This window comes from Sapajus apella, unplaced genomic scaffold (assembly GCF_009761245.1).
Source record: "Sapajus apella isolate SASKATOON/1434 unplaced genomic scaffold, GSC_monkey_1.0 scaffold12, whole genome shotgun sequence".
Classification (NCBI taxonomy): Eukaryota; Metazoa; Chordata; class Mammalia; order Primates; family Cebidae; genus Sapajus; species Sapajus apella.
The window spans coordinates 21,452,312-21,470,409 of NW_022436952.1; the positions used below are offsets into that span (position 1 = coordinate 21,452,312).

General features: G+C 39.9%; 1 protein-coding gene across 5 annotated transcripts in view; it reads right to left on the reverse strand.

The window, feature by feature from the left end:
- DNAH9 (dynein axonemal heavy chain 9) overlaps positions 1-18,098 on the reverse strand; it is a 361,130-nt gene that overhangs the window by 125,995 nt on the left and 217,037 nt on the right. For 4 of the 5 annotated variants that reach the window (XM_032280243.1, XM_032280245.1, XM_032280246.1 and 1 more), the window contains 4 exons: positions 17,210-17,333; positions 6,084-6,226; positions 5,552-5,713; positions 5,126-5,359 (listed from right to left, as the gene is read on the reverse strand). In XM_032280243.1, the coding sequence (XP_032136134.1) occupies positions 5,126-5,359; positions 5,552-5,713; positions 6,084-6,226; positions 17,210-17,333 (663 nt within the window). The remainder of the gene's footprint in view (positions 1-5,125; positions 5,360-5,551; positions 5,714-6,083; positions 6,227-17,209; positions 17,334-18,098) is intronic. The other variant, XM_032280244.1, reaches the window with a different exon arrangement.

The window sequence follows — 18,098 nt, forward strand, 5'->3', positions numbered from 1 at the left end:
CAGAAGAGTGATATGGTCTGATTTACGTTCTTTTCTTGTCTTTTCTTTTTGAGATGGAGTCTCATTCTGTCACCCAGGCTGGAGTGCAATGGCATGGTCTCAGTTCACTAGAATCTTCACCTCCTGGTTCAAGCCTCCTGAGTAGCTGGGATTACAGGTGCATGTCACCACGTCTGGGTTATGTTTGTATTTTTGTGGAGACAAGGTTTCACCATATTGTCCAGACTGGTCTTGAACTCCTGACCTTAGGTGATTCGCCTGCCTCAGACTCCCAAAGTGCTGGGATTACAGGTGTGAGCCACTGCGCCTGGCCTCTGATTTACGTTCTAAGTTGGCCACTCTGGCTGCTCAGCTGAGAACAGACTACAAAGGGGCAAGAGTAGAAGCGGATAAACTAGTTAAAAGGGTCCTGTGGCTCTGAAGGTAAATGATACCCGTGACTCAGCAGTAGTGCATTGAAGGGGGTGAGATGTAGTGGGATTCTGGGGATATTCTGAAGTCAGAGCCAGTAGTGATGTTCTGATGGTTTGGGTGACAGTGTGAGAGTAAGAGGCGAGTAAGAAGAACTAAGGATGATCCCAAGGACTCTCACCTGCATGGGCAATATAGTTTGAATACACGTTCCTGAGAAATTTCATGTCAAAATGTAAAATGTTGGAGGTGGGGCCTGGTGGGAGGTGAGTGGAACACAGGGGCATATTTCTCATGATAGTTTAGCACCATCCCCTTGGTACTGTCCTTGTGATAGTGAGTTCTTGTGAGGTGTGGTCATTTAAAAGTGTGTGGCACCTCCTCCCCAACTCTTGCTTTTACTCTCATTCTCACCATGTGAGATGCTTGGTCCCCCTTCGCCTTCCTCCATCAGTAAAAGCTCCCTGAGGCTTTCCCAGAAGCTGAGCAGATGCCAGTGCCATGCGTCCTGTATAGCCCACAGAACTGTGAGCCAATTAAACCTCTTTTCTTTATAAATTACCTAGCCTCAGGTATTTTATAGCAATGCCAGAATGGCCTAACATAATAGATGATGCGAGAGGCAGTGGATGAGTCTGGATTGTTGAAATCATCCAGGTAGAAAGTGTCTAAATAAAGATGTTGAAAGTAGGGATCTGGCCAGGCGTGGTGGCTCACACCTGTAATCCCAGCACTTTGGGAGACTGGGGTGGATGGATCATGAGGTCAAGAGATTGAGATCACCATGGCCAACATGGTGAAATTCTGTCTCTATTAAAAATACAAAAAGTACTTGGCCATGATGGCACATGCCTGTAGTCCCAGCTACTTGAACCTGGGAGGCAGAGGTTGTAGTGAGCTGAGATTGCGCCACTGTACTCCAGCCTAGGCTACAGAGAAAAAAAAATGAAAAAGAAAAACAAAAAATGTAGGGACTCAACAAGAGGACAGAATTGAGAGATATTAGAAAACATATAGAACTTACTAAATTTTTATTTTATTTTATATTTAAATATATATAAATATTTCATTACAATTTAGATTCTGGGGTACATGTGAAGAACATACAGGATTGTTGCATGGGTACCTACATGGCATTGTGGTTTGCTGCCTCCATCCCGTCACCTATATCTGGCATTTCTCTCCATGTTATCCCTCCCCAACTCCCTATCCCTCACTGTCCTTCCCCCTAGTCCCCCGCCACAGACCCTAGTGTGTGATGCTCCCCTCCCTGTGTCCATGTGTTCTCATTGTTCAACAGAACTTACTAAATTTCAAATGTGGGAACTGAGGAAAGTGAAGAGTCTAAAATTACTTCCCAGTTTCTGGCCTAGGGAACTGGATAGATAGAAGCATCATTCATTGAAGTAGAGAATATGAAATAAGAAGGTCATTTTTGGTGGTCTCAGGTACTGAATCTGATGCCAATGAGGCAGGCAGTTAGCAGGGAATGAGCATGTTTACTTGCAGATGGCTAAAAGCAATGCAGACAAGGCCAAACAGGTTAGCACCAAGACCCACCACCTAGTAGAGAGGAACTGTTACAACAGGCTTAACAACACAAACAGATTGCAGACATCCTGCTTTAGGCACAGATAGGAATGTAACAAAGAAGAGACCGGCTGAAACTGGTTAAATCCAAGGTGGCCAAAAACCTGACCAGCTGTCAATCCTTGGCTTCATTACACCCCTATTATCACAAAATTTGCATGGGGAAACCTCCCCCTCCCGTCATGGAACTGATACCATGATAGTTCCAGATTAATCATATTTAGTCAAGAAAAGTGCTGATTCTGGGAACTGCCTGCCTATTTCCCAGAAAACCTCTCCCCTTATTATATAGAATATTTTGTGCCTTCATTATGCTTATCCATATAGTATGTGAGCCCTGCCCATGCTGGGCGTGGCTTATTCTTTTTAGCATTGCCTCCATTCCTCTCTTGAGTGTGTGCATAAAGCTTCTGTACTATCACTTTGGTCTTGCTTTCAAATTCTTTTGTGTGGCAAAGAAAAGAACCTGTACTGGCTCTGGGCAAGACCAGGACTTAAGAGGATTCTCCACTATGTGCAGCTAGAGCTGGAGTCACAGGCGTCTCCTTGTTAAATAGAGATCACCTAAAACAGTAATACAGAAATTTGCTTTCTACAGTGTCTGCTCAAAGACCCAGGCTCTATACAAAATAGAATACTGGGTTCTGCTCCGCAAGAGGATCGGAGTATTTTTCCTATCCCTTACTCACTGGCAACCATTCTTCACACAGATGGGCCAGCAACTCCCAGAGGATAAATAGGAGGGAGAACAGCACTGGTGGAGAATGTTGTAAGGGCATGGCAGGTAGGAGGGGAGGAAGGATAATGGGGAGGTGGAAGATGTTTTTAAAAATCTGGTAGTACAGCCTTCTGAGATTGTATCCTATGCTGTTTGCTACAGATTCAGAGACTGAAACAAAGTGATCAGGAGAAAAGATGTTACCTTTCTACAGCAAAGGTAAACTCCTAGGGCCTAGACTGGGATCTGTATAGCTTACCCTGACCTGAACTGGAATCCTAGGAAGGGGTTTTTGTCATCACACAAAGGGAAGGATGGGGTGTCACAGATAATTTGCACATGCCATTTGTTGGCAAACATTGAGTTTGAATTGATCTCATGTTGCCTGAAGGTAAATAAAGAAAAAAAGGTCTTATATAAAACTACAGAGCAAAGAATGGAATGGCATTGAGAAGAAGGAGAAGGAGAAGAGGAAGAAGAGGAGGAAGGAGGAAGAGGAGGAGGAAGAGAAAGAAGTGTGGAGGAGGAGGAGAGGAAGAGGAGGAGAATAGGAAGAAGAGGAGAAGGAGGAAGAAGAAGAATAGGAGGAGAAGAAGGAGGAAGAGAAGGAGGAGGAGGAGGAGGAGGAAGAAGAAAGTTCTGAAAAAGATCTATTACTGGACCTAGAAAAAACACGGAAGAACCTATTCGGCATTATCAATTATCAATAGGATGGTTTCTATGAAACTGTAGCAGAAAAACAGGCTGAAGTAAAAAAAGCAATAGGATGCATTGAAAAAAGAAAAGGATAAAATACGAAAGGATTGTTAGGAAATTAAAAATTCAATGGCATAATTAAAGTCTTCATTGCAAGCCTAAGAAGCAGAAGCAATATTACACACTATTAAATTAGTATTGGTGAGGATAAACTTGAAAAGCTCTCCCACAATTTAGAGAAAAAAGTCAACAGGATGAAAACAACACATGAGAACATAATAGATACAGGGCACTGGGACCCCATCCAACTGACTATTGCTCCCAGAGGAGAGACCAGATCTGACGAATGAAACCAACATTTCCTGAGCAGAAGAAAGACTGTATGTACAGATTGTGAGGGCTCACTGCATCCCACTAAATGAACTTAAATCCTTTAGGTACACTTAATAATTCTGAATCAAGAAACTGAAGTGGGGCAAATAAGCCAAAAGGAGAAAGTTCAATAGAACAATTCCAAAGGCAAAATGAAAGGCTCAGATAACTACAGAAACATGAGATGTCCAAGAATTAGGTGGATCCCGATTTTAGTTTAATTGTGCAAATTCATGAAATTTCATCACCTTAATGAGAAGTTGGCTCTGTTGCTGGGGAAGAGAAAATAGAAAGGGGTCATCAAGGAGGAAGTATTTGATGGGCGTGAGCAGAGGCGAAGCAGGTGCAAGAGTTGGCCCCAACTCCCAAGGGAAGATGAACAAATTGACTGAAATGAACTTGTTCCATTTGGAGGAGTAAACAGCAAAAAACAACAAGGACAGGATGACAGGGGCCTTCTTTCAATGGCCAACTACTTAGATAGAGACAGGCAACTACTTTGAGATGCATGAAATGAGAAAGGATTTTTTGAAAAACTGAGGTTCCAATGGCTCTTTGACAAATGATAGAGTAAGACAAACAAAATTGGCAGAACCGTGCAGCCATTTCCCATTCTCTTTCACCATTGATTGCTTTTGGTTTTGAGGATGGAAGGGGAGTGAACTGGAAAGGAAAAGGAAGAAACTACAAAGAGGGGCTGGGCACAGTGGCTCACGCCTGTCATCCCAGCACTTTGAGAGGTCGAGGAGGTCAGGGGTTCGAGACCAGCCTGTCCAACATGATAAAACCCTGTCTCTACTAAAAATATAAAAATTAACTGGGTGTGGTGGTGGGCACCTGTAATCCCACCTACTCAGGAGGCTGAGGCAGGAGAATCGCTTGAACCCGGGAGGCAGAGGTTGCAGTGAGGTGAGACTGCCCTATTGCACTCCAGCCTGGTTGACAGAGCAAGACTCTGTCTCCAAAAAAAAAAAAAAAAAAAAAAAAAAGAGGAAGAGGGAAGAGGTGCTTCAGGGGGTTCCAGTATCAATGAGAGGGGGTAAATCAGACCTAAGTGGGGCATATGTCCTGCTGCTGGGGAACTCAGCTTGAACTTTTGGTACTGCTTCTGATGGTGAGGATACTGTTACTATGGACGAAGATAAACTTGAGAAGCTCTCCTACAATGTAGAGAAAAAAGCCAAAGAGATGAAGGCAAAAAATGAAAACATAATAGATACTATAACATGGGAGTCCCTGGAAAACAATAAATATTTTTCAGATCTTGATTGTGATCCCTCCAGTTCACAAGGCTGCTTCTGCCCCCTCCAAGTCCCCTGCCAAGTCCCCATTGCTCACCTGGGTGGAGGTGCTATGCAGCTTCAGGAGCCCATTCTCCAGCCGCTCTGTCTTGCACTTGAGCTCTTTTCTGTGCCTATGCAACAAGCTCTGGTAGAGTCTGATGAACTCCAGAAAGGACTTGGGAGTTGTGTAGTTGTAGCGCTGCTCATTGCTCAGATAAGACTGGGATGTCTGGTTGACACTTGTGTGCACAAAGGCCATGAACTTGCTAATTGACTGCTTTACTGTGGGCTAAAACCACAGAGCAAGAAATAAAAAGATTATCTCGTGCTGAAGATTGGAGGCAACTGCTCACTCCCCACCCATTCCTCCACCATGTGGAAACTTATGCTCCAAGCTTGATATTTAACTCTGACATCTGGACATGGAATTTGTACTCCCAGCTGAGAAGGACCTTTGGGAGAGTCTCCTTTTCCCTCTCACCTCGATGCCCTCTGTGTTCTGCAAGAAGCGGAGGCTGACAGACTCCAATGCCTGCTGAGGCCATTCGTGGAACCAGTCAATGACTGTGCAGTTCACAATGGCTGGGAATTTCCTGCTGCGGACTCTTAGCTTGTTCCCCACAGGGGAGAAACAGAGAGTCACCTGAGAAGTCAGAAGGGCGGGGAAAACCAGGAAGGCATCAGAAAAATACAGAGAGGCAGATACAGCCTTGGGTTCTCTAGCTCTCATAAGATCGGGAAGCACATCCAACAGAGACAAAATTCTGTAAATGCTAGCCGGCTTCAATAGCCAAGAGATCATAAATGCTAGGACTGCATGATCCACAAGGGATGCTGTTGCCCTTAAAACAGATGAGAAGAGCGTCTTTGCAACTGTGCTCAGGTTGAGAAGGATGCTGCACACTCACCATCCACTCAAGACAATCAGCAGGGACAGTTGTGCCTGAAGTATCAATGCACACTCCCATGAATTATCTCTGGTCTCTGCCTGCCCATCAGTAAATGCTCTTTACCTTCAGCTGTTGACGGACGCGATCTATAAAGAACTTCCAACAGTTCTCTCTGTTGTCAACCAGACCCTGGCTCTTGACTTCATTCCTCACATTGCTTATGATGTTTTCAACTTCATCATCAGCGTAGAGATCTGGGATCTCTCCTGGGGAAAAAAATGGAGCACAGATAGGGCAGCCTCGGCATCTCGCTAAATGATGCAATCAGACATGGTAGGTTATCCTTCGTTGAGACACAGGTCAATGGTTTTTAGGCCATATTGCAGCTCCCTTGCTGGTGAAACTGGACAGACACCACGTCTACTCCAAAACCAGGGCAGAAGAAAGAGTATGTTAGTGACTAGAACAGAGTGTAGGGTAGCCTCTTGTCCTGGGGTAGACAGTTGATAGCACAAAAGCCTTCAACTATCTTTTCTTGTTTTGCTCAAAGCATTTGGGTCCTAACTACTGTATGTTTTGCTCCTTTTGAATTGTGCCCCCCTAGAAGCTTAATATTTAGCAAAAAACATAGCTAATAGGATCAAAAACAGCTATAAGACCCCCGGTGAAAAGGGTCATAACAAACATAATGATAGGTCCATATATTTAGCAAGAGCAAGCTATCACTGTTTATGAGGAAAAAGGGGAAGAAGCAGAATGGCTTCATGGAATTTAGTACATGATGAGCATGATGCCTTAAATCAATGGGGAGAAGATGAACTATTCAATATATGGTACCGCATTAGGAAAACTGGGATCTGAAAAAAACTATGCTTAGGTCTTGATCTTATACAGTATACTCGGGTAAATGCCAATGGGATTGATGATTTAACTATAAAAAAAAGGCAGAAAAATGACAGAAAAAAATAGGAGAAATAATCTCTGAGTGGGGAAGGATTTTTCTAACTCTAACTGAATCAACCTATGTTAAAAGAAAAATGAATCTCATGCATGCATAAAAATTGATAAATCTGACTGCATAAAAATAAAAATATTTCATAATGAAAATATAGGCAAAGCATAGCAATGATTGCAAAACACAAATAACAAATTAAGAAAATATGTTAACTCAGATTAAAGTGGCTAATCTTAATATGCAAAGAAATTCTCTACAAATAAAGAAAAAATCAATAATTCAATAGATGGGGTGAAGGATATGAAAGGAAAGTTCATGGTGAAGGAGATAAAAATTTCTGTTGAATATGTAGATGCTTCACCTCACTTATAATAACAGAACTGTGTATCAAAACTATGCTTAGTTACTTTTTGTTTGTACAAATGAGGTTAACAAACATGGACAATCAATGTCACTCATAATAAAAATGTATATTAAAACTACACCTTATTATCATTTTTTTTTACCAGATTGGCGAAAATCTGAAAGTTAGATGAAAACACTGTATTAATGAGGCAAAATGTGAAAGTAAAATTATATGCTCATTCTTCCTGATGAATAACAATTAAAAAGTCCCAATTAAATATGTATAAATTAGTATATGATGACCAAGTGTAAACCCTATCTTGGAAATGCAAGGATAAATACTAGAAAAAAACTATGAAAATAATTTACTACCTTAATAGATTAACAAGTAAAACAATATGCCACTGAAATAGATGCAAAAGGTTTCTGAAAACTGTTAGCAAACTGAGAATAGATGAGATTTCTCTTTAATAATAGATATCACTCCCAAACACAAAGCAAACATGCCTAATAGTAAAATACTGAAATATTCTCTTTTTTTTTTTTGAGACGGAGTCTTGCTCTGTCGCCAGGCTGGAGTGCAGTGGAGCAATCTTGGCGCACTGCAACCTCCACCTCCTGGGTTCAAGAGATTCTTCTGCCTCAGCCTCCTGACTAGCTGGGACTACAGGCGCGTGCCACCACATCTGGCTAATTTTTATATTTTTAGTAGAGACGGGGTTTCATCATGGCGAGAATGGTCTAGATCTCTTGACCTCGTGATCCACACGCCTCGGCCTCCCAAAGTGCTGGGATTACAGACGTGAGCCACCGCGCCCGGCGAAATATTCTCTTTCAAATCAAGAATAAGACAAACATGACTGCTATTGTATTTTCTATTCATCATTATATAGGAGGCCCTAGGCTGTGCAAAAATTAAGAATAAAATAAAATGTATAGGGATAGTTAAGGATGTAATAAAACTATTATTGTTCAAAATCTAATTTTCTACATAGAAAATCTAAGAGAATATTCACATAAACAACCAGAACTCATAAGAGCATTTAACAACAAGCTTGCTGGCTACAAAATTAATACTGGAAATTAAATCACATTTTTGTACCCTGAAAAAACAAATTGTTATTCGAAATGTTATCAACTAAGATACCAAAAAAAAAAAAAAACAAAACAAAAAAAACCCTAAAGCAAGTAAGTAATAAATATATAAAGGGATGTGTCAGATCTTCATGTGAAAACTATAGCATACTATTGAAGGGAATAAATGAAACCATAAATAAATGGAGAGAAATACTGAGTCCATGGAGGGATGAGGAGGTCACCACTTTCCCAAATATGCAATTTCAAAAAGAAATCAAATGGGTTTCTTTCTCCATTCTGACAAATATTTCATAAATTTATATGGAAGAGCAAAGGATTAAAAATGGCATTGTTGAGAAAGAACCAGAAAGAGTGATTTGTTCCACCAGAAATCAAGTCTCCTTATGAAGCTTTCTCAGTTAAAAACCTGTGAAATTGATACTGGGGTGAATAAATAGAACAACAAGTAAAACACCTAGAAATAGACATAAACAGGAAAATGATACCAAAAATCAGGAGGCAGACAAGGGATGAACTAATTAATAAGTTATGTTAAGATAATTCAATATTGATATAAAATTATAATTAGATTGCTATATAAAAATAATTTCCAGGTGAATAAATACATATATAGGAAAAGTAAAACAGTGATACTTAAAAAATAAAATACAGGCAATTATTTTTATGGCACTGGGATAAAACATTTGTGAAACAGAGCACAAAAAGCACAGAAAAAAGACTATTAAAATATTAAAACTAAATTGGCACAATAAAAGTCAGATATAGACTTCAAAAAGATATTTACAGTCCATATAATGAACAAAAAATCTAATATCCAAAATACATAAAGAACATCTGAAATTCATAAGAAAAATACAAAAAGCACAAGATCCAAAGAACAAACTATATAAATAGACAACTTACAGAAGAGAAGCAGTAAGAGCCAATAAACACTTGAAAAGATTCTCAGTGTTACCAGTGAAAAGGAAAGGAAAATAATAGGATTTAATTTCATTCTCACTGGCAAAAATTAATATTTCAGACAAGCCAAGTATCGGTGAGGTTGGACAGAAATAGGTGGTCATGCACTACTGGTCAAACTATATGACTTCTATGGAAACAATTGTACTTTTTGGTAAGGCTGAAATGTACACATCAGATGAACTAGTAATCTAGTTTTTGGGCACCTGATGGAAAGAAACCCTTGCAGATGCCGAACAAAAGTTTCTATTTTGTGTCATTATTCATAATTACGCGGGTGTTTATCGCTTTCAGTAATGTCCAATTTATTTTGTAGGGAAATATAGAAAAACACAAAGGGAACATGTGAAAACTGTATATTTTATTCTTTTGAAAATTTTGTCTGGGAAAAGTTTTAGGATTATTGTTTGGTTGCCACTTCAAGTCAAAGAAAGTTAGTTAAAAAATGTTCAGGATGGAGATAATGGGTTACGTTTGAAAGCAGAGAAGAGGGAGAGTCAGAAATCGAAAGAAAAGATGGAATAGAGTAAAATTCTGAGCTAGGAACTAGGGTGGGCTACTAGCTTAGACAAAAGTTGGCTTTGGAAAGGAGGAATGGTAATATTGGAGGAAAAGAGAAAATTGCATAATAATAATAATAATAATGGAGACAGACTTTGATGTATAAAGTAGCTATGAGGCCCAAACTAAAGGACATCAGTTTTCTAAATGAAAAAGATGAGATTGAGGGAGATAAGAATGAAGGAAACATTATAGCTAAAAAGTTAAAAACACTGGATATGATATAAAGGTGAATGTTCACTCCCGAAAAGCAATGGGTATCAGAAAAGCAAAAATTTCCCATTTCTAGAACAAGTCTTTAGGTAGATGTTGAACTTATCTGGAACTGGAGTCATATACAAGCTCTTCTTTAAAGTTGTCCATTTTTCACTAACATGATGCTTTTGTAAAAGTTTTTAAAAGAGCTGCTCACACGTGCTTTTTCCTTCTGTAACTCACAGAAATGTTAGCATTACAGGAATGTTAGAGATGAAAGAAGTCATGGGGACCATCTTACATACCACTTTTTATAAACTTTGGTGAGGTGCTCAGAGTAAGTAGTCTAGCAAATGATCAGTAGTAATCAGAATGTGAGTAACTGTGATTGTATCAGTCATTGGGGCTGCTGCACTTTCTTGAACTACTGTTGGAGGAAACCCATGCCAACTTTCCAACAAATTATGGCCTTCGTGGTTTGACAGCACTAACCCAGTTGGGAGTTTACTAAGAGTTTCATACTAATTAGCTTTAGCCATTTAAAAGGTTGAAATAAAAAAATGAATTATCATGGAAGTGATCATTTACTGTTTTCTCTTAATTGTACTAACTTATTTAATTTCTATTCTTTGAGATAGTTAATAGCATGCATATAAAATTCTTGTACTATAATTTATCAAAATCAAGATCTTACTAATAGAATGACTCATTTCAGCCTTTTCTGATAAAAATAGGGGTGAAAGAAAACTGCTAAAAATGATATTTAGCATGTGTTGAAAGTTTAAATAATATTTAACAGAATGTGAAAACTATGTGACATTTAAATTTTATTGTCCATAAATAAGCTTTAATTGACCACAGCCACGATCATTAGGTATTATCTGTGGCTATTTTTGCACTACAAGGACAGAGGTGAGTACTTGTGGCAGAGATTGTATGATCTGCAAAGCCTAAAATATTTACTTCCTGATGCTTTATAAAAAAATTTCGACTAACCCTGGTTTATTAATACTCTGAATTCCAAGATGTTGAAAGCACCTAGGTCACTTAGAGACATTTTTCATGCTCATGATGGTCGAATTTGTCACAAGATCCCTAGAACCTTTAAGAAGACCATCAGATGGAGTATCTTGGGATAAACACCTCTGAATTGGGAACAAAATTTGCATTTTCGGATTTGTTCCTCTAATTCCCCTTGACACTTGTTTTGTGATGTAGGTAGTCATGCTGAAAGCAGGAAACTGAGCTGCCAGAGAGGATTCTGTGATGTGAACAGGGGCAGTGGCTATTTAAATATTTGAGAAGTTTCCTCCTGATACCTAAAGTTAGGAAACACTGTTTCTAACTCCAAGTACTCTCAGGCTTCATGCAGTACTTGGAGTTAGAAACAGTATTAAAATATTCTCATATTTTGGAAGCCAGACTAATCACTACCTTCTCCATGTTAGTATGGGACTCCTTAAAAGCCACAGCTGCTTTTCAGGAAGAGATCCTGATAATTTAACATGGTTTAGTTAGTTGGACCTTGGTGATAAAAAGGGTGAAGCTAAGGGTTAGATTCTCCATTTCACACTGGGGTAAGGAGTGTGATTTTTTATCAAAAGAGGTTGAAATGAGTCATTGTATTAGTAAGATCTTGATTTTAACAAATTAAAATATGGGAATTTTATATGCATGCTATTAACAGTCTCAAAGAATAGAAATTAAATAAGTTGACACAATTAAGAGAAAACAGTTGACCCTATCTAGGCCTGATAGCTTAAAAAAACATTTCCCTAGTCTTAAGGGAGAAAAAGCTAAGGAGTGTGGTGGCTATTTCAGTACCCCATCCCTTTCTCTTCATTGCTGGAAAACTTCCCAAAGCATGTGTCCAATAGCAATATTTAACATGTGAGATGGCACACCGTTCTCATGCTGTTACCTGCTTTCCTTAAAGAAGTATCTCCTGAATGTCAATCATGGCCTGGGAGATGTATTACGAGCTGACAATATAAATGATGAAAAACCAGACTGCATAGAGTAGTAGTTATATCAGTGTTGATTTATTTCCTAAAATGGGAAGTAGGCATTTAATCCTTCTTTTTTGTATTTCTGGAATGTTTAATAATTCAAATTAATCAACAACAAACACTGTGGTCTCTGCCTTTCATAAATGTACAATCTTGTGTCAATACAGTGGTGGTATGTGCAGCCCTTGAATGCCATAGGAACATGGGGAAACTCATTCCTAAGAGTGACGGTGGATCTGTCTCTAGATTTTCTAGAGAGGAAATGCCCAAGGTAAGTCTTCTACTATGGATAGAAGTTAATCCAGACAAAGAAGGGCATGAGGTTCAAAACAAACAGCATAAGTAATTAGGCTGTCAGGAAATAACACAATGTGTTACCTTAAGAAATCAAATCAGGAATCACTAGGTCACAGTGTGGGGAATGAGACTAGCAAGGAAGGAAGGACACTGGTCCAAGAAGCTTGGGGTTCAGCCTGCAACCAGTTGGGAACTAGTAAAAAAATTACCTTTTTTTTTTTTTTTTTTTTTTTTTTTTCTGTTTTGGAGACATGCTCTTGTTCTGTCACTGAGGCTGGTGTACAATAGCATGATCACAACTAACCTCCTGGGCACAAGCAATCTTCCCACCTCATCCTCCTGAGTTGCTGGGACCCAAGGTGTGCAACATCAAGCCCTGATAATCTTTGTACTTTTCATAGAGATGGCGTTTTGCCAAGTTGCCCAGGCTGGCCTGGAACTCGGGGGCTTAAGTGATCCACCCGTCTTGGCCTCCCGAAGTGCTGGGATTACAGGTGTAAGCTTCCGGCCAGGAATTACAGTTGAGATAGACCCTTTTGAAAGCAGTGAGGGGAATGGGCTGGAGTGAGGATACCATGGGAGGTAGGGAGCTAAGTTAAGGCGTGTTGGTATTTGTCAAGGCAAAACCATTGGTAGTGAGGATAGAGAAGATATGGATTCAGAACTAGTTAAGGGGAAAATTGGTGGCAATAGGTGATCTCTTGGATATAGGTGGTAAGGGAGAGGTTGGCAATGTAGGGAATCCACAGAACACAAAGTCTTTTGAGTAACATGTATAGGACTTCAGTTCCACAGGAGAAGAAAAAAACAGTTTATTATTACAAAGGGAAAAGAAAAGTCTGATTACTTGAGCTTCTTTTGCATTGCTCTTTGGGAGTTTCTGTTTTGCAGCTGGATAACCAAACCAGTCCTGCTGTAAAGTTCCACTGTCTGTAGTTTGAGGACACATCTGATGAGCAGATCTAATAAGTTCACTAAGTATGTCTTAGAGGATTAGTGCCTACTTGATGGTTGCTCTTTTGCCCCAACTTTATTGTTGTTTTTTTTTCTTTCTAGGGAAACTGGACCAGAATTCAATTTATTTAACAGCATAGCTGTTCCTCAGGAAGTCCACTTCCAGAGGGCCATAGAGGAGAACAATCCAATGCCAAGTCTGTTATGAACATTTCCAGGTTCTGCATTCTCATAGGATGTGTGTTGAACACTAACATGTCAACACTGGCTCTGATCCTAAAGCACCAAGGTGCTAGATCCTAAGAGGAGATTTGGCCCACAAATATATAAAAGGAACAGTCTGGTTCAGCGATAAAGAAGACTATGACATTAGAAGAGAGGGATCCTGTTGGTTATAAACTCTTCCACTAGACCCTATAGAGGCTACATGTTATTTATCTTTGAGCACAGTACCTAGTGACTGAGCACGAGCACTTAATAAATGATTATTGAATGTATGAATACATGGAAAGTCATCTAGCCTTGGACAGGAAAAGAAATTACAATTTTGAGTAAAACAATTAAGCCTTTTGGAAAGCAAAAGGAAAATCCTAACATGGGATTCCAAAGTAAAATAAATGCAAAATCGGTCATAGCTAGGAGCAGAAGAAACAACATACTTGGAGCTGACTAGGTTTTCTTAGCTGGTTAGTGCTAACTGGCAGGGACATCATAGTAAAATGGGCCTTCTGGGAGGCTGGAAAGCTGGAGGAAGAGGTGTTTTCCTGGAAAGCCAGGGAATAATTCTGATTTTTTTTTTCCTTTAGAGTGGGGCCTTGATGATGCTGAGTTTGAGTCAAGCTCAAAAAGAGAACAAACTTTGTAAGAATTCCTTAAATACCTGGGTTTGATGATCAGCGCACATTCTTCATCAGGAATTATTATAACAGGTAAATAAGGACATAGCAAGTAATGAACCTTTCAGATCTAGCAAGGACCCGCATTTCATGCACAGCATCACCAGCAGTTACATGACCCCCATCAGGGACCCCAGCAGCCAAGGGAAGTGACTCAAATATGTGTTTCATCTGCTCTTACCCTGGGTAGCCATTCTACTTCTTACACAGTTACATGTCTTTTGCTAATTAAACCAGGAAGCTAACCAATATTTTTGCTTTGTGTGTAAGATTTCTTCATGTCCATCTAAAATGCATCCAAGATACGACTGGCATAAAGATGGGTTTTAAAATGCTATCATTGGTGTCAGAAGTGGGATTCATAAACCAAATTACTATTATGGTTTAATTTTAGAAATGGTGTCAGGAAAGCAAGGGATGAAACGATGAGATAAAGAAGTATGAGAGGAAACTTAGCCCAGGGTGTGAGATCATTGGTTTTCTGAGAGAGACGTTTTTGAGAGAGAACTAGATCTGTGGAGCTCATTCACTATACCTTTATATCCAGCCTCACAGGACTTACACATAACTGCGGAGGAATGAGTCAATTGCAAGGTAGTCTAAGTTATAGTTTCCGAGTCCCTACTGTATTTTCCAAGGGTGGAGTCATTGCATAACCCCACAAAATTGAAAAAGGTGGGAGATAATGAGGTTCTGAGTAATCCCTTCAGCTTTGGCTGAACTGGCAGTCAGTTAATTTCTAGCCAGAAATTACTTACTTGATTGGGACAGTTAGAACCAAGATTCTCCCTGCTGAAATGGTTAAGAAAAAAAGGGAGTGGGTTAGCAGACAGAAGTGTTCATCTTAACTGTATCTCCGCTTGAATATGTATACACAAATCTGGCCTTTTTTTTTTTTTTTAAATAATATATAGAGGCCTTAAAATGGGGCCTAAAACTCCATGACTTTGGAGCTGGCTGATTGTATTTTCACTGGGAGAGCTTCAGAAATTAATTTGCACTTGAAAAAAAGTTGTCTTCTAAATGAAAAATTATCAATCCTTAATTGAGGAATAAAATTTCAGTTGGTAAAAATGTAACAACTCTGTGTCTCAGACATTATTTTAGGAAAAGGTGACCTGGCTAGATTCGAGCCAATTGAAACACAATGGTGTGAGGCTGGCAACACGCCTGACGTCTCTAAAGCTATATTCTCTTACGCTGATTTAGAAAGTAGGCTTTAGGGTAGCTTCAGGGTAGGAGGGAAACTGGATCCCTCTCACATTATTTAATAGAATAATAAAAGATGAGGCTATGTTGTACATTGAATACTATTGTAGAAGGTGATGTTAAAGAGATTGTGTTTAAGGAAGGAAAGAAATGGTTGCATTGGAGAAAAGGTGTTAGGAGTTAGTAGGCAAACTCTCGTATGTAAAGCTAACTTGAACAGGGCAGGGAGGGAAAGGAATGAGTGTGGTGTTATTGCAATGCCAGCAGCCAGCACAGTAAGGAAACCTGGGACACGGGTCTCAACTGAAAGAAGCCAAAAGTTGCTCATAATACCTGCTAGTACATGCACTGGACCAGGGACCAGCGGCCCTTCATGAAAATGATAGCATGACAACATGGGGTGCAATATCACAAAATATGAAGCAGACAATGATTCCAAAGCCAGGACATTCTTGGAGATTATCAGGAACTATCCTAAAATATATTACTTACAATATAGATAGAGTATATACTACTGTATCTATTTATAGTAGATAGACTGTGGAGAAAGGTAGTTGAGACCATGGTCCTTGGACTTTATAAATTAAAGAGTATTTAATCAGAGCCAGGGAGTAGAGTGTGGAGAGAGACAGGCTTTTGAGGTGCTGAAGTCTAGAGGCAGAAGTTTTGTTAAGGAACATTTGTACACTGACTTTCTTCAATCCAGATGAAGAGTTAGTTTTGTGGATGCTGCATTTGGTTTAAGAGCCAGGAAAGCATATTCTCTCTTTAATATAAACACACACACATTTATATAAATGCATAATTTATGCATTATATGTATTATATTCTTGGACGTATATATAATTGTTTTTTTGAAATGGAGTCTTGCTCTGTCACCAAGGTTGGAGTGCAGTGGCACAATCTCAGCTCACTGCAACATCCACCTCCTGGTTCAAGTGATTCTCCTGCCTCAGCCTCTTGAGTAGCTGGGATTACAAGCTAATTTTTGTAGTTTTAGTAGAGACATGGTTTTGCCATGATGGTCAGGCTACTCTTGAACTACTGACCTCAGGTGATCTGCCTATCTTGGCCTCCCAAAGTGCTGGGACTACAGGCATGAATTTTCTTTGTGTGTGTGGGGGGGATTGTTGGTATAAATACTTAATTCCTAAATAAAGGACAATAAAATACCAAACACTGAACTTTCCATTGAAGTCCTATCTTGTGCACATAGCATCACAGGGTACTTCACACCCCCTGTCAAGCTTTTTTGGGACCAAGGAAAACTGTGGAGCTTCCACTTTGCTCCCATGAGGTTCTAAATCACCAGTTAATTACATTGGTAACCTCATCTTGCCCTACTGTGTAAGTTTTATGTGTGCATGCTTTCTTTTTGTGTATCTTCCTGCCAATGCCTGAGCTTCCTCAAGTACTACACACATTCTAGTCTCTTCGTCTTGGATACAGATACAGAACAGCACCTCCTCTCTGCACTCAGCACATCACAAGATCCTTAACCTTCTGTTCTTCCCGTAGTCAGATCGAGTCCCACTAAGAGAGTCCCATGATTACTGTCTGTTTTGCAATGAAATAAGAATGAAAGAGCCAGGAGAGCAGGCCCAGCATCACTGCTGAGAAGGGCCTCAGTGAACCAGTCCTTCGCTGTGTCAGTTTTCTTCCTCATTCTTATGACCTTGCTCTTCCGACCCTGGACCAAGTCTTCACCTTTGAATAGCTCTGATTCTAGGGGGAAATTATTAGGGACACCAAATGCAAGGAATCTCTTACCAGATGCCAAAAGATCATTGATGAACACAAGGAACCTCTCATCAGCCACTTGGGCATCAGTCATGAGAAACACTGTCTTGAGATTCTTCACTCCAGCTTTCAGACACAGGCTGGCCAGGTCCATCTGTAGGAATAGTCAATATCAGAAATTTCTGAAAAGAAGGTCTCCTTGAAAGAGAACTCCAACCCGTTCTTTAGAAATGGAACCATTTTCTTCTCTGCTTGAATTAGAATTAAAGCAAGGTGACAATGGGAAGTGGGGGGAGTTCTATCTTGTACTGACAAGCAAGAAACTATGCCTCATCCCCAGGCTTCAGTGCCAGTAAAGGTGGGCAAGAGAAACTACATAGTGACGCTCTCTAATTCATACAACCACGGTAGCTCCTGCATGTCTCTTAGGCTGATTTAGAAATTAGGCCTTAGGGTAAAGCTTCTGGAGATCCTGCTTTGTACAAAGGTTACAGCTTTCCAAATCCCAAAGGTGGTCCCCTATTTATTTGTCTTACCTATATCCTCATACAAGTGAATGACCTGCTCTTGAGGGCAGGCAGGTCTTGACTGAGAGTAATATACTTGGGGCTATCAGCATGGGGGATGGATACATCTTATGCTAGCAAGGTCTTGTGTTCTTATGACGAGCTCCAGCAAAACACTTTTGTTGAAAAAAAAAATACAGGGCAACACACACACACACACACACACACACACACACACACACACACACACATGCAAACACCTATAGAAAATTATACCCATTGAAAACTGCAGATGGATGACATTTTGGGCTAGTATGCCAAGTTCTGAACTTAACCAGCTTGTTCAATCTCAGCTCCTTTGCTGTATCGCCCTCCCCAGGCTCAGCCATCAGTTCCTGACGTTGCCTTTCTCT